The following is a 16,396-nucleotide window of genomic DNA, read 5'->3' as shown; positions in this document are numbered from 1 at the left end:
ATACAAAGATATTATGTGGATTGCAATGACACAATATGCCAACTGTATATATAAACTAATAAGGAGGATTTGATGAGGAGGAGGTTGAAAACATGGGAAAGGGAATTTCAAAAAAGGGATAGGAGTTTGTAGGAATGATAATGAATTCTACATGAATGTTTTTTTTTTACAACAATACTGCTCAAGTTGTATATGCTACATGACTACATATGAGTACTTATCTACCTACATGAGGAAAATAGGAGAACTTCAGAGTAAGAGGGATTTAATCAATTAAATTCTCACATATCTTAAAATGTGCCACACAAACTGAATGCAATCCTTAGAATGTGTTCTGAATACTAAAACCTAGTCAAGTCAACAAACATTTATTAAGTGCTTACTGTGTGCCAGGCACTATGCTAAGTGCTAGGAATTCAAACACCAACAAAACAGCTTCTGCCCTTAAGTAGCTTTCATTTTCATGTAGGAAAATAATATATAAAAGCAAGCTGAAAAAGGACAGCAGAAGGAAGGTAGTCATGCCAAGGCATAACGGCAAAATCAAAAGAGTGAACTATAGGTCTTCCCTCAAAATGGAAATTCCAAGTGGATTTTACCAATGAGAGAAGCAGCAAGGAGATCCTAAGGGAAGAGGGAAAGAGCAGCTAAAGCATAGTGGCAAAGTACAGTGAGTGAAGTGTGATTTGGATTGTAATTTCCCATGATTTAGACATTATATTACTATTAAGGAAGTCTAAGACTCTAATAACTTATAGATACATTATTCCATTGCTTAATATTAAGCCTGTTTTTAACTAAAACCTCTAGGCAAATTTTTTTCATTCAAACATTTTTTGAACACTAACTCCATACAAAGCACATCTTTTTCCTATAAATGATTTCTAAGCTTACCCATCGGTCTCTTGAAGATGACCTAGTTTGAATGAGCTCCAAGTTCTTGCAGGCAAGTAAACGACTTCGAACTTTATACACACAACGGTATACTTCTGCTAAGGTTTTGCCTGGTTGATACCTAAGTAAAGAAGGACACAGTTATAATTTCTAGGATCATGGGTGAAAATTATCTGAAGATAGTTTCAAGTTACTTACCTGCTCTCTCCACATGCTTGACTAAGTAAATTTGTGTGTTTCAGAAGAGCTGCAAGAACAAATCTAGACACAGTGTCCAAGAGTGACTCATTACTTAAAGTTGCACTGTCCCAATCTGAAAATAAAAATGATTTATTAAAATTCAAAAAGAGTCAAAATGTTCCTGATATATTTTAATAGTTTTAGTAATGAAATAATTTATTTATAGAAGCTTCTAAACACCATGAACAATATGCACTTACTTTGGGTAAGGAACTAAATAAATAACATTTGGTTTGAGATCATCATAGGCTATTTAAAAACTAGACGAGAGTTAGAAAATATGTTGGTGGGGAGTTAGTTAGATATTTCAAAAAGTATTTTATTTTCTTTCTTTTATTCTGCGTTAGTATAAGTTCTTTCCTTTTCAGATGTAATAAAATTCAGCCACCTGGATTGGAAATGTTTCCTAAACAGAGATTGCTGGAGATGCAAACTTCATTCATTCAACAAGCATTTAGTAAATGCCTACGTGTAAAGTCATTATGCTTTTAGATGACTTAGAATAAAACAAGATAAGTAAAATTAAGCCCCAATTTTTTACTTGTTCTTAATCACATATGTTTTTGCAAAATTTCCAAGAAAAGCTTAAACTCAACCACTGTTTTTAAAAGGCCATATTTTAAATTGTCTATTAAAGAGTCCTTTTCTTATGCTCCATAATTATGTTAAAAGTTAGCCCTGGGGTATCAAAAGGCTACACCAAAGGAATATAAACCCTGATAGATTCTATTCAAGCCAGAAAAGGGCACTGAGTATAGGCCTTGCAATGGATCATCATCCAAAGACAAGTTAGCTAGTACAGAAAGTGTATTGCCAGAAGTCTGGGCTACCAGGTGATTTACTAACTCACAAAATTTTCTTAAGATGGAAGGGCTGAGCACTCCATCCACATTGCTCATAATCATTAAAATTGCTAAAGAAATGTTTCACAAAACTTAAAACATGATAGACTTTAATATGATCCTGTGATTAACAAATATTCTTAGTAGGGAAATAGTTATCAATTTTGTCAACCAATTCTGACAACAAATCATTACTGAATGTAGTAGGAGGTTGCCTGTATTATTTTAAATTGCCATGTTTAAATATAGCTGGGCTCTTTGAAAGCTACCACTATTTAATTAACAGCAAAATCAAATAAAACATCAAACTAAGGCATTTCATTTTCTGAATTTTATAATTGGCAGGGATTATCCTGAAAGGATTTTTTGGAAAGTATTGGGTTCTTTTGTGGTACTTTACCTAAGGCTTGAATTCATTCCAAACCAAGTACTACAGAATGCTTCCCAATGCTCAGGTACATCAGATACATATAAAGCTATTATTCAGCAAAAAGGGTTTTAACATTTAAATTTGCTATTTAAAAAATTTGACAAATGTAGTCAAACAAAGTGATATCGCAGAAAAAGGCCTAAATATACTCAAAACAAACATAATTAAAAGTCTCCAAATTCACTTTCAGGATCCATAAAAAAATGGGAGAATATGACCCTGGCAAGTCACTTAACCACCATTGCCTAGCCCTTACCACTCTTTTGCTGTGGAGCCTATACACAGTATTGATTCCAAGACAGAAGGTAAGGGTTTAAAAAAATAAAAATTTTTTTAAAAAATGGAGAATATGTAGGAATAGGAAACTTATAAACTATTTTCATCTATTGCCTTTACCTATAATCATAGGCATTCAAAAGATATTTGTTGAATGAATGAATGAATCAATGAATAGGGTGACACTTACAAAGGCACCATCTGCTGGTATTTTAAAGATCTGAATCATTTACATTTCATTTTGCCACTATACACCAAAACAATAGAGCGCAGTAGGTGAAAACCTCTGAATGTGATCTTTATTCATTTTTTTGTTGCAGAAAGGAGAAACTGCAAAGGAACAGAGGAAAACAAAAGGTAGGGTAAGGGAGAATGATGGGGAGAATGTCAACTGTGGAAATATGATCCTGATCAAGCCAGAGGTGATTATTAAAAAGAAAAATGGAAAGTGTCATAGAAAAAAGGATGCTGTGAAGAAGCTTAAACAATGGGTATATGATTAGAAAAATTGTGTATAAAATTATTTTGGGAGAAAAACTTTAAAAAAAAAAAACCATTAACAGTATTCTTTCCAAACAACTTTGAGATGTTACCTCATGTGGTAGTCCTTCCAACTCTCTGAGATTTCTTTTTCTCTCTACTTTACAACGAAAGAAATTGAGACCATAGCAGCATACAGCACATAGCCCAAGTTTATACAACTAATTAATATCAAGGCAAGACTAGAATGCAGGGCTTTTAATATCTATTCCAATGTCATTTTCACTACACCAAATGTCTAGTGAGAGACATGGGGATGTTTAAAAGAATCTTATTACAATCGATTTGAAAAAAAGAATCCTTTGTAAAGTAATGCAAAATAATGATCCATCAATTTATTTTTACAACTCTCAACCGTTGCATACTAATTTACCTCAAGTGGAGCACTTATGTGGTACCAAAACACATCGCCCTTTAAAGGGAGAACAAGTTCAAGTCATTTTAGTGGCAAATTGATTTAGTATTAAAACAAACTTTGTACAAAATGAAAATTACTTCATTCTCCTAGTCTATTAGGTACACATAATAGTCAATACTATCAACTATAATTATTACAGAGTTTATTCCATTCATGTACTTCATCTTACCTTTACTAATAGCATAATCTTGCATACTGATCCAAAGACTACGAGCAGGTTCTTTTGTGCAACCCAATGCCAAGTCAACAAAAACAGCAATTTCAGGCCGTAATTTGTAATCAAATGGCTTCTGTTCTTCATTTCCAGAAAGAGCCACTTCTAACAGGCAACTCATACATTTATCTAAAAATAAATTTGTCATTGTTTAAAATTTCTCAGGTTTTGCTACAAAGAAAACCATACTAACTTTTTTATAAATATAGGTAATTTTAACAAATGAAATCAGATAGGACCTTATGCATAAACTGAGGACAAATGTGATACTAAGACTAAATGAAAAGTCTTTTCCTTTTTAAAAATTTAATTGGATTTCATCATGAAAGAGTAATTTAATAATCATAAAATGATAATCTGTAATTAAAAGGTCATATCTTTTATAAGGTACAAACACAAAACTCAATTTATAAATAGATTGTGTTCTAAAAGTTAGACTATAAATGGATTGTGGGGGTAAAACTTCTCTTTCAAATATGTGATGAGTATGAGTTAGGTTTCCAATCTAGCCCATAATGAAAGTGAATTATTAAACATTTACACTAAAAAGAGAAAAATCCTACTGAGTAATGGTTAATTGTATTAGTAATTTATTATTAATAGTATCAATTTTACTTATAAATCATATCAATACTTTAAATAAGCAAATATCATCTTTTCAGATAGCAAAACTAATTTTAAAAAGCAGAAAACATTATAAAGTGTGTGGCAATCTGAGAAGATGGGCATAGAAGAAATTGTGACAATTTTAAAAAACAAAAGCTATCAATAAATTTTTTAAATTAACATAAAAATGTTTTTTTCTGAAATTAATTGGATACTAGCAAAAGTTCAACTCAATCACAGAAAATTGAGAAAGTAGATGGGTATTTCTAGCAGTTATGTCTAATTTCACTTCAAATGTCTTTTCATTTCCCTTGATGCAAGGGATATCATTAACAGTAATCATATCAATAAGTAGGAGAATCTTTTGGTTCACCATGAGATCTGCACAATGTTTTCACTTAGAAGACAACATTTCCTCAACCTTCAAAATAAAATTTCTCTTTTATTCTGTTTTGGAATTGTTCTCAGTTTCTCTTTCTGACTCTAATCATGTTTAACCATTTTTATTTGGCTTGGGGGATTCTGTGTTTGTTTTTTGAGTAAAGAACTATACATTGTTAGAGCTAAAAGAAAACATGAAAATAATTTAATGCTTTCCTAGATATTTTTGTCTCTAGGCTTTCATAAACTTCTTTGTTTCTCTCCCTATCTGTTCAATAGTTCCTTCTTAGTTTCTTCATCTATGTTATATCCAATGAGTATAGTTGAAACTCCAACAATCTGTGTGCAACCCTCTTCTCTTTTCCTCTCTATTCCAATGCTTAGTGATCTCATTAGTTCCCATAGGTTTCCAACCACTATCTCTATGCAAATGAATTCCAGATCTTTATGTTCATCCCCATTTCTATCCTAAACTCCACATTACTGACACTAATGTGAATTAGTATCCTAATTCTGACTGACCTAAGTCTCACGTTACTGACACTAATGTGAATATTTTTAAAATTTTATATTCTGTGGGCATCTCAAACTCAATCATGTACAAAATGCTATTTTCCATTTGCCCCATATTTCCTAGTACTACTTCACTTCTTTTGAACTTTCTTATTACTGTCCAGTGTGTCACCATCCTCTTAATTGCTCAGTCTTTCAACCCAAGTGTCACACCTAGACTCTTCATTCTCACTCACTCTACCTATCTAACTGAATGTCACCTCTTATCAGGTCTACTTTCACAATCTCTCTCATATATATCTCCCCCTCCCCCCACCTTCTCTCCATTTAGGCAGTCAAAACCCTAGTTCGACCACTGCGTTATCTTTCTATTTATTTAGTCTTGCTTCCTCAAGTCTTTCCCCATTCTAATTTAGCCTTTACTCAGGGATCAAAATGATTTTTCTAAAAAGCAAGTCTGACCATGACACCCCCCTACTCAATAAACTCAAATGGTGCCCTATTTCCTCTAGGATTAAATATAAATTCTTCTATTAATCACTGAAAGCTCTTTACAACTCTGTCCCTTCCTATCTTTCCAGAATTCTTAAAATAACCTTCCATGCCACTCTATGATCTAGCCAAGTTGACTTATTTGACTATTTTTCACATATGATAAATATTTCATCTCCCATCTTTAAGCATTTGCAGTAGCTGTTTTTCATGACTGAAATGTTCTCCCTTCTCTCCTCCTCTTCCGCCTCACTCTATTGCTCCCATCTCTTAGTTTCCTTGTATTATTTCAAGACTCATCTCAAATTATATCTTCAGAATGAAGCCTTTTTCAGTCTAAGATGCTAATGTCATCCTTCTAAGACTTTCTTCTTTGTATATTTTTTTATACATGCTTAATTATTTTCATCCTGTCTCATCCATTAGCTGGGAGCCCTCCAAAAGAAAGGATTGTTTTGCCTTTTTTGGTACCCTAGTGCTTAACACAGTGTTTGGAACATAAAAGGTGCTGAATAAACACCTTTTGACTGATTGAAGCACTGATGGGAAGATTAGTGACAGTGAGGGGGGTAGTCCAAAATTGTGCCAGAGCCAGCTTATTTAATTTGAGCCATAATTTAAGCTTATAAAAAAAGTCTGTTACTGAATATAATCATGTATGTTACAGATGAAATTACTTAAGGCAAAAAGTACATTTAACTTGCTCTAGTCTAGTTAGTGACAGAGCCCAATCAATACTGACAGTTCTTGCTTTATGTAAGTGGACTGACTGCAGGCCACTAGGTAATTTTTACATAATGCAAATTTCTCCACAGACTGGGAAAAGGAAGAAGGCCTTGCTTTCCTTAATAGAGGGTGCCATCACATGGTTCAGGGACATGTGGAAGCTGGGGACAGAGAAGGAAAAAACAGGAGGAGAAGTCTGGGAATAGCCATGTAGAGGCCTGGCCAGAACTGAGAAGAATGAGACTCAGGAGTCAGACACATGGGCCCAGACAGAGACAGGAGGGAATGAGTGCCATGTATGGGCCAAGGAAAGACACACAGTACCGAACACAGACATATAGGAGCTAGACAGGCAGCTCGGTGGGCAGAACAGCATAAAGGTCTTCTCTCAGAACCAGAGGTCTCAAGCCAAGTCCCTAATCTGTAGTAGTCTTTCTGTGAGTGTTCTGCTTCCACTTGGAAAATTTCTTTAAAGTTTCTCTTTTTGGGGTAGAGGAAGACAAGGAACACCAAGGTGAGGGAGAGAAGCAAAGAGAGAAAGTAGAGGACTGTACAACAAAGTTAATATATATACTTTTTGGGAATACATATTTCTTTATACATTCTTTATATAAAGTCAAATTTGTGTAATACAAATTTACATAGAACAAGAACTATCTGTATTATCTAATTTCAAACTGAGTTTTCTTTCTACTATGTTACATCTGATCTCTCTTTTGAAGAGAGGAATTTAAGGTAATTTTCCATTAATACTCCAATAATCAGAAGAGAAGGAAAAGGGAACAAAAAAGTAGAATGCCAGACTCTGGTTCTTGTAAATGTTAAAGAGTAATTTACCTAATTGAGGGATATCCATTTCCACACCGTCACTGAACAGTGGTGTTTTCAACCAGTAAGCTGTATCTTGCTCCTCTGGAGAACCAGGAGACCCTTGTAGCATGCCTCCAAGACACCGTCCAATGAGGAGAGCAATAGTTCTCTCCAGATCTACAAGCCACACCCAAGACTGAGCAGGCTGGGGCAGTGGCACTCCAGCAGGATCAATCAGTTCTGGCCCTCCTAAGGAGAAAATCATCAGTAAACACTGTCTTATCTTATGCTCCCTGAAGCATAAAAGTATGTCGAAATAGTAGCAAACCGAGCAGTATATTTTATCATAATAATATACCTAAAGAAAAATGTTTTAGTTAACACATTAAAAGGTTATTTTATTACATAGTGTATCAAAGTCTAACTTTAAATGCATTCATGGAAAGCTAAGCAATAAAAATAAGATTTCCTTTTTAAAATCCTGCTAATTTTAATATGATGATCATAATGTGACAAATTTTCTTTTTTCTTTTGCCAATTACATGTATTAACAAATTTCCACACAAGACAATTCAATCTGGGTTTTAAATGTATTATCATGCAAAACATATTTCCATATTGTTCATTTTTGTAAGTATAATTTTATAAGTAATCTTATAAAACCAAACCCCAAAACAAAAACCCACATAAACAACTGAAAAATAGTATGCTTTTATTTGCATTACCACTCTAACAAGTTCTTTCTCTGAAGATGGATAGCATTTTTGTCATAATACTTTAGAACTGTCCTGGATCATCGAATTGCTGATAACACATCTAAGTCTATCACAGTTTGACAAAGTTCCTCAAATGAATTTTCTGTATCTTTTTCTATTCTAAATTTATCAGGTTTGAAGGAACCTTTTTAAAAAAATTATGGAATTTTATTAATTAGTTCATTAATATAGTTATCTTCCATCTTAAAGAAATGATTAATGCTAGTAAATTAAGACAAATGATTTTTTTTTAAGTCTGAGAGAACAAAGAGTAGCTCACAATTCCTAACCAGTACTTTAATGATTTACGGATTTGGCACTTCATTTCATCATTATTCAGAAAAAATATATAGAATTTAAGAATAAGAAGAGACTTTAGATATCATCTACTACAAATCTTTCATTTCAGTGCTTACTTTGGCAGCACATATATAGGAATGTAAGTAAGGGATAAGGGAAAAGTATGGATTATCTTTAAGAGGAAAGGAGGAGAATTTGAATACAAGCCTTGGACGGGGAAGGGAGGAAGATTCTGGAAGGAGAGGAAGATCTTGGGATTTGACTGGTTTTAAATGTCACTCCTGAGCTAGCTTTCCACTGAGCTGGAAGCTGGATTTTTGCTCTGGCATTTTCCCCTGGAAAAAACCAACTTTGTAGAAAGATTTAGGGATTCCTGGGTTGGAGAATTTGCCTTGGAGCAAACTGTCTTTTCCTTGGAGTACAGAGATTCACCTGTTTGAGAGCTACCAGTTAAGAGATCCATTTGGCTAAGGTAATCTCAAGGGTTTGTCACCTGGGATTCTGGGTTATCTAGGAAGCCAAACTCAGGCTGGGATTCTGGGTTATCCAGGAAGCCAACCTCAGGCTTCTTATCCTTATCTTTTTTAAAGACAATTTGGATAGTTAGATTAGTGAATAGTCAGACAGCTTTTGGGTTTTAAGTTAAGAGCAGGGAGTGGATAAGCAGGGCCTATAGAAGCAATGAAGAGCAATCTCTTTCGGGGGGGTGCATAGAAATTGGAGTTGAGCTTAGATCTGTAGTTTTAGGACCCTTCCTACTCTTTCCCTTTACCCAAATTAAAAAAATAAACTTGGTTACAAAAGCCCAAGGGTTTTTGTGCTTTGCTGGTCCTGGGAAGGTCCCCTAGGTGGATGTTTCTCGTCTCCCATCCATTTAGACCTTTCTCAAACAATCTACCTCCCTTTGGAGGAAGGATTTTATTTTACATATATCAAATCTTTCATTTCAAAGATGAGGAAACAAAGGTCTTCAGGAAGACAAGTAACTCACCAACAGTCAAGTCAAGCAACTTAACATGAGACACAGGACAAGAATTCAGCTTCTCTAAATCTTAGTCAAATAAATGCTCTTTCCATAAGACTATACTTCGCCTCACTTAAAATATTTTAAATAATATTTTTCCATAATTTAACAATATTATTTTAGTAACCTTAAAATGTCTTCAAAGAAGCAATACATTTATGCATCTCTAAAGTGAGTATTTTGAACTTCAATTACTTTTGTAGAGATTTAAGTATTTTCCTTTCATAAGTAACTAAAAATGAATTTAAACACCTCTAATTAAAATACTAGAAAATTTTAGTCAAAATGAAACAATAGACTTCTGAATTCTACACTAAACTAGTATTTCTCTATCTTATGCATCTTTCATTGGTGAATAAAATTTAAAAGCCTATTTTAGCTTATTTTAAAAATTAAATCATTTATAAAATCATGCATGTATAGTAGCTATTTTTCCTTACACATCCTTACTTGAACAAACTGTGTGTGTGTTCCAGGTTCCCTACCTCAGTTTGCAAACTTCTAAAAAACAAAGACCTTATGATCCTAAGCAAGAGTAAAAATTTTTAATTTACCAATATTACTTGCTCTTTTTCCATATCATTAATAGGATGATAATAATAGTAGATCTGCTTACCATGAAGAGGCCACTGCAACTCTTGGTCTTCTAAAAGAGCAGCAGCTGGCAACAGTCTATTAAGGCAATCAAGAGGTGGCAAGAGGTCTAGCAGATAACTCAGCAAAGGCCGAGCCACTGACACTGGCAGTAACAGTAAAGAGTTAACAATCTGGCAGAGCATACTACCAGCAGCAGATACATAAATGACATCTATAAAAGGAAAAATAAAGCAAAATTAAGCAACGATCTCAATTTCATTTTAAAAATATAAGAAATACAATACTTAGGGGTAAGATCTGCAACAAAGTCCAGTATGTATTGTGTATACCCTCCTTCACATTCTTGCCACAGCCAAGAGACTACTATCTTTTTTTCAAAAATAGCTGCTTTCCCTTCAGGAAGAAAAGGTTTAAGGCCTCATGGAATGCCTTTCCAAATTCCAAGTTATTAGGGACAATGAAGTGGTCCTAAAGGAAATAGAGGAAGGCTTCAACTGGAAAAAAGTGATCTAATGCAGAATGGAAGAGAGTAAATCCTCTACTTGTCAGGAGGCTAAAGAGTAGAGAAGGAAAAGAACAGTGGTGCACTTAGAGTTAAAAAAGAGATGAAATTATTCTTAAAGAAGAGAGAACTAGATTCTGAGAAGGAAGCAAGTGCTTATATTCCAAGGAATGATAGAGTAGAGACAGAGTTGTAAGGTAAGAAATCATCTGGAAAGGCCCAAGAAGAAGCAACATTGGCAAATACCTGAGCAAGAATACTGAGGCTGCTCTTTGTCCCTATGCTAACAACCATGAAGTCTGATCTGTTCAGGGTACGTATTCAAGTCAAAACAGAGAACCTCCCAAGATTCATCAAAGATTATGACTTCCCTAATCTTGGGAGATCCATATGGACACAAAGGATATTGCCAAAAACAACCTAAAAGGCGTCAAAATGCCTTTGAAATCTTGGGCAAGAAACTGAAGATAATATGGGCATGAGTTGGATTTTCCTCAAAGATGCCTGTTAAAGACAAGGGATGGGGGGCTGGGGAAGTGGGAGGGCCAGAATTTGGGAAATGAACTGCTAGTTAAGAAGGAGGTATCTGAGAATGAGGGAATCTAGATTCCATCTTAAAATATAAGGATGAGAGAAATCTGGCCAAGGATAAAATACATCTTCAGAAAGGCTAGCAAGAATGATCTTGAAAATATAATCAAAAGGATTTTAACCTAAAAATTATTGTGGGAAAACTTCCCATGTCTATCAAGCATCAAGGGCAAGTTGAAAGAAAAAGAATAGCATCTGAAATAGCCAAAAATTCACAGGAGACAAAAATCCATAAAAAAGAAGCTAGTAGAAAAACCTATAGTTTCAAATGTCTAAACTTCAATGCCTTAGGCAACAAGAGGATCTAGAAGTCTTACCAATTAGAGCAGTGATGGGGAAACTTTTCAAAGAGGGGGGCCAAAGGAAAGGAAATGTTCATCTGTCAGTCTGTTTCTAAGGCAACTCTTTCGAACTTTCATTGTATTGTATCCTACTCATTGTATTCGTCAGATTAGGAATAATGCCATGCAACTGGATAGAACATTTCAGGGGGCCCCAAATCTGGCCCATGGGCCCTAGTTTGCCCATCACTGAATTAGAGGAATAAAATCCATGACTGTAAACATGGTTTTTTAAGTGGATACGTTTTATTCAAAAGAAACAAAATAGGTAAAAGAGGCAGCATTGTATATTAAGAAGGCATACTGATGTGCAGAAATCGAGGAATCACTGTGTGAAATATGTGGAGAGACTCTCTGAATAAGAATCAACAGAGAGAGAATCAAAAGTAATTTTATCAGAGTACATAGACCACCAGAGAAGTTTATGCAAAAGATCATAAACCTGTCACAAAGTCATGATATAGGAGATAAGAGACTTCAAATTATCTAGACATTCATTTAAAGTTCTCTTTCTGTCAAAAACAGAGCAGCTAATAACTTCTTGATTTGTCTTGATTTGTCTTAATGATTAAGTCATCTTTTAGAAAAAAAGGAAGAAAGATACTCAACAAGGGTAAATTTTAGGCAATTCCAATTCTCTCCAGTGGGGAGGAACTAACTGCTAAAGTGAAAATTATGGTGGGAGCCTTAAAGGAAAATGACCACTCTTGCCCTAAAGTTTGTGATAGAAAGGAAACCAGATCACGGAATCTAATGGGAAAGCAAAGAAGGAACAAGTAGCTTTTATAGATGGACAATCTATAAGGAAAATCAGACCAGGAGGGATGGGAAGCACTCAAGAACCAAACAAAAAGAAAATAACTAAAGAAAAGAAAAAATAGGAGTTGTCAGAAGATGTCAATATGGATATATGGGAAATTTATTTATTCACCACTTTAGTTTTCATATAAGTACGCAAAAAAACCTTGACAGAGTTACTTTTGGCCAATATTCAAAAAAAGTTATTCCAATTAGGTTTAAAAGAATTGCTTCAAGATTTAATGCTAGTAATACAAACTTTAAAAAAGAAATTTACCTAAAATTGCTTTGGGAAAAAAAATACTGTTTAAAACTACATATAGATATCTTAAGGTTGTGCAATTTAAAATGAATCTTTATGATTTTATGTATCCTGACTTCACTTAAAACTAAGCTTTCCAATTAGTTGATTATAATTTTAAACTTTAAAGAGGTTAAGCTGCTAGCTAGCTACCATTGACATATTTTTGCTTCTCTACAACTTTCAAGATTACTAAAGAAGACTTTTCACTGTTTCAAAGTACTCAAGAACAGGAAGAAGACTGATTTAATAAATACACTAAACCTGAAATTCAATTAGCACAAACCTCTTAGTTTTTCACCAACACTGCCATTCCAAGGGCTTTCTTTCAGCAAATTTGCAGAACGTGAATAGATATCTGTGGCATGAGGTAATAAGAGCTGAAGATGCTTGTGAAGCAATGCCACACTGCTAGAATTCTGTAAAGAAGAGGAATTGTTTAAATTACTTTCATTCTGAAAGATTTAATTCGCAAAAATATTGCTCTAAAGACTATAAATACTCAAGTTTCCAAAGACACTTTGTCACAATCTTCTCAAAAGAAAGAGAATCAAGTACCTCACTAACACTGTTGATGTGGCAATAGGCCAGTAGTTGCTTCTGCAGTGAACAAAGCAATTCATGAAGATGAGCAGGTTGGCTATTCTCAGATGATGACGTCCCAAGTAAAAATTTATCACTATTTTTTTCTAGTTCTCCAAAAGCTTGATCCTAAAAAGAAACAAATCAAGTTATATACACAAAAATTAATTAAACTACCATAGGTCATTAATAAACCCAAATTTTAAAAGGGTACATACATACAAAAAGTGGCTGGGCTAGAGTAGTGGTGGGTAGATAAATCAAGTACAATTACAAAAGAATGATATAAACTGTAAATAATAGAGTTGATAAGGTTACAGAGCACTGAAAAGACTCAAATATATGACCATGAAATGCTGATCATTTTGGGGGGGGGGGAATTCTCTGAAAATGAGTTACCTCAAATAGAAACTGGTATTTTACTATTATATTTGAAATGGGAAGAAAAAAAACAGAAACCAGAAGTCAGTGATCTTGATGTTCTAAACAAATTCTAGAATGGATTACTTAAATGATATTTTAAAAATGTTCCCTAAGAACAAATCATATCAAACCAAATGTATCACTTTTTTTCATGGGGAGATCAGGGAAAACTGTACATTCAATATATCTCAATTTCATCAAGGAATTTAACAAATTATGATGTTTTAGAAAAAAACAGAAAAATAAATCATCTCTACTACTAGGATTATATTAAGGCAGAAAAAAAAATATGTTAAGTCTTGAGAAAAAATCTTCCATGTTCATTAACTGTATCCACACTTCTTTTGGCTATATAAGATTTTTTAAATTTGTTTTAACATTTCTAAAATGATATAAAAAAATTCACAGGCAAAAATATATTTACATTTGAGATAAAAAATCTGCATAAAAGACAAAAGTAGTATGATTTTATTGCAAGTAAATAAAAAACTTACTGTATAAAATCCTAAATTTCTTAGTAAGGTCTTCATTAAAATTTCAGCTAAATGAGTATCTGGATGGCAGCTTTGAGTGCCATATGGTTGATCCGACAGGTTTCCATAGGCAATGCATATGGAAGAAACATCAGTAGCATCAGAAGGTGAGCTATAACCAAGTAGGGATGCTACATGGGTATGATCTTGTAAACTTGTCAAAATTATATCCAACTGCATTCTCTAAGAAAAAATGTAATAAAAAATATTTTAAATCAATAAGAGCAATATACTTGTTAATGCGTACTAGAAAAGGAACAAAAATAGTCAATGTAAAAATAATCATGCTAAAATATAGCACTTTAAATGAAGTCCTCAAGTATATGCATATATTTCTTCTATCTTCCTCTTTAGTCCTGAGACTCTTTAGTTAATAAGCTACCATTTAATTCTTCCTTGCTTCTATCTCTAGACAATCTTTGCCATATACCAGAGCTCTAGATTGTCCCCACTATATGCTCTTTGTTTTTACTCACATGTTGCTGAACACTTACCCCAGGGAAAATCAGGAAGTTGTGCAAACTGGGTTCACTAACTTAACACTTCAGCTAGGTCTCTTTTGCTTATATCTTATATTCTTCTGTGAATCACTATTATACTCTACAATGAAGAGATGACCTTCTCCGTTCAAAAACTAACCTCTCCATTTGTGTTCTTGATACTGTGATCCTCCTTATCTCCTCAGAGAATTTTCTCTCTTCTTCATTCTCTCTACCTCATCTTCAGTCTCTCCTTTTTTATCAACTCCTTCCCTATCACCTGCAAACATGCTTGAATCTCCCCAATCCTTTAAAAAAAAATCCTTCACTTAACATAAGTCAGTTAATAAACATTAAGTATCTACTATGTGCCAGGCTTTGCTAACTGCTGGGGATACAAAGAACGGAAAAATTCAGCCCCTGTTTTCAAGGAACTAACAGAATAATGAAGAAGACAACATGAAATGAAGTAGAAACAAGCTATAAACAGAATAAATTGGAAATAATCAACAGAGGAAAGCCTAAATTAAGGAAGAAGTCAAGAGGTAGGGATGAAAATGGAAAGAACTGCAAGCATGAGGGACAGGCAGGGAAAATGCTCAGTTAGGGGATGTCGTGTCTTTAGGAATAGCAAGATCAGTGTAACTGGATGCAAGTTTTTTTGTTTTTTTTGTGGGGTATGGGGATATGAGGTATAAGAAGATGGTATGGAAAGGGAGAAGACAGCACAGATTTTATGAAGGACTTTAAGATTTGTGAATGTCGAACAGAGGATTTTATATATGATCCAGGAGGTGAGAGGTGTCACTGGGAATTTACTGACTAGAGAATGATATGGTCAGATCTATCTATGCTTTAGAAAGATTAGTTTAACAGTTGATGGTTCAGAGGGAAAATTTTTGGCAAGGAGAACAACCATCAGCCTATTATAAGACCCTAGCTGGAAGTTGAGGAGGGCTTGTACCAGGGTGGTGGCAGTTTTTGAGGAAATAAGGGGGCGTTGTGAGAGAAGAAAAAATTAACAAGTCTTGTCAAGCTTGGATTGGGGGGGGGGGGGAATGAGGTTAAGGAGTTGAAAACAACACTTACATGATAAGCTGGGTGACTAGAAGGACAGCTTTATCCTTCAAAAGTAACAGGAAAATTAGGAAGAGGGGAAAGTTTTGGGGGGTTAAGGAAAAAGAATTCAGTTTTGAGTCTGTATGACATCCAACTGGAGATGTCTTAATACACAGCAGGAGATAGAAAAAGCTGGAGAAAGGTTTGGAATGGCTGTGTAGATCTGAAAATTATCAGCACAAAAAGGATAATTGAATTCTTAGAAATTCATGAGTTTGCCAAGAGAAACAGTATAGGGGGAGAAGAGCTTTTTAAAAAAAGATACCTACAGTTATAAGGATGAAGAACCAATGAAGGAGACTAAGGAATGGTAACATAGGCAAGAGGAGAGCCAGAAAAGAGAAGCATCATGAAAACCTAGAAAGAAGTTGTATGATTGTCAAAAAATCCAAAATTTTCAGGAAAAAAAGCTTGCTAACTCCTTGAAACCAGAAAATGAACTGTTTGAAGATGTCATGAAGATGCCCGAGCATGAACTTTGGAGTATAACTGATTGAACTGTAGGGGGGATGAACATAAGGATTTTGAATGTAAACTTGCATGCCGAAGGGGATTGCCCCCTAATTGGCTTATTGTCAATGGACCTAGCAAACATAGGTTTGTATGTCCCCTCCCTCCCTCCCTCCCCCCCTCTCCCCCTTCCTCCCCCCCTCCTCTCCCCCTCCCCCT

The 16,396-nt window shown here is 34.4% G+C and overlaps 1 protein-coding gene across 1 annotated transcript in view; it reads right to left on the bottom strand.

Moving 5' to 3' along the window:
• HERC1 (HECT and RLD domain containing E3 ubiquitin protein ligase family member 1) overlaps positions 1-16,396 on the bottom strand; it is a 196,236-nt gene that overhangs the window by 140,082 nt on the left and 39,758 nt on the right. The window contains exons 13-20 of the mRNA XM_044665362.1: positions 14,091-14,312; positions 13,150-13,302; positions 12,878-13,010; positions 10,078-10,269; positions 7,410-7,631; positions 3,810-3,983; positions 1,093-1,207; positions 895-1,015 (exon numbers count right to left, since the gene is read on the bottom strand). Of these exons, the coding sequence (XP_044521297.1) occupies positions 895-1,015; positions 1,093-1,207; positions 3,810-3,983; positions 7,410-7,631; positions 10,078-10,269; positions 12,878-13,010; positions 13,150-13,302; positions 14,091-14,312 (1,332 nt within the window). The remainder of the gene's footprint in view (positions 1-894; positions 1,016-1,092; positions 1,208-3,809; positions 3,984-7,409; positions 7,632-10,077; positions 10,270-12,877; positions 13,011-13,149; positions 13,303-14,090; positions 14,313-16,396) is intronic.

Source organism: Gracilinanus agilis, chromosome 2 (assembly GCF_016433145.1).
Source record: "Gracilinanus agilis isolate LMUSP501 chromosome 2, AgileGrace, whole genome shotgun sequence".
Taxonomy (NCBI): domain Eukaryota; kingdom Metazoa; phylum Chordata; class Mammalia; order Didelphimorphia; family Didelphidae; genus Gracilinanus; species Gracilinanus agilis.
The sequence above is the reverse complement of the archived record's forward strand: the minus strand, read 5'-3'. Positions and strand labels throughout refer to the sequence as shown.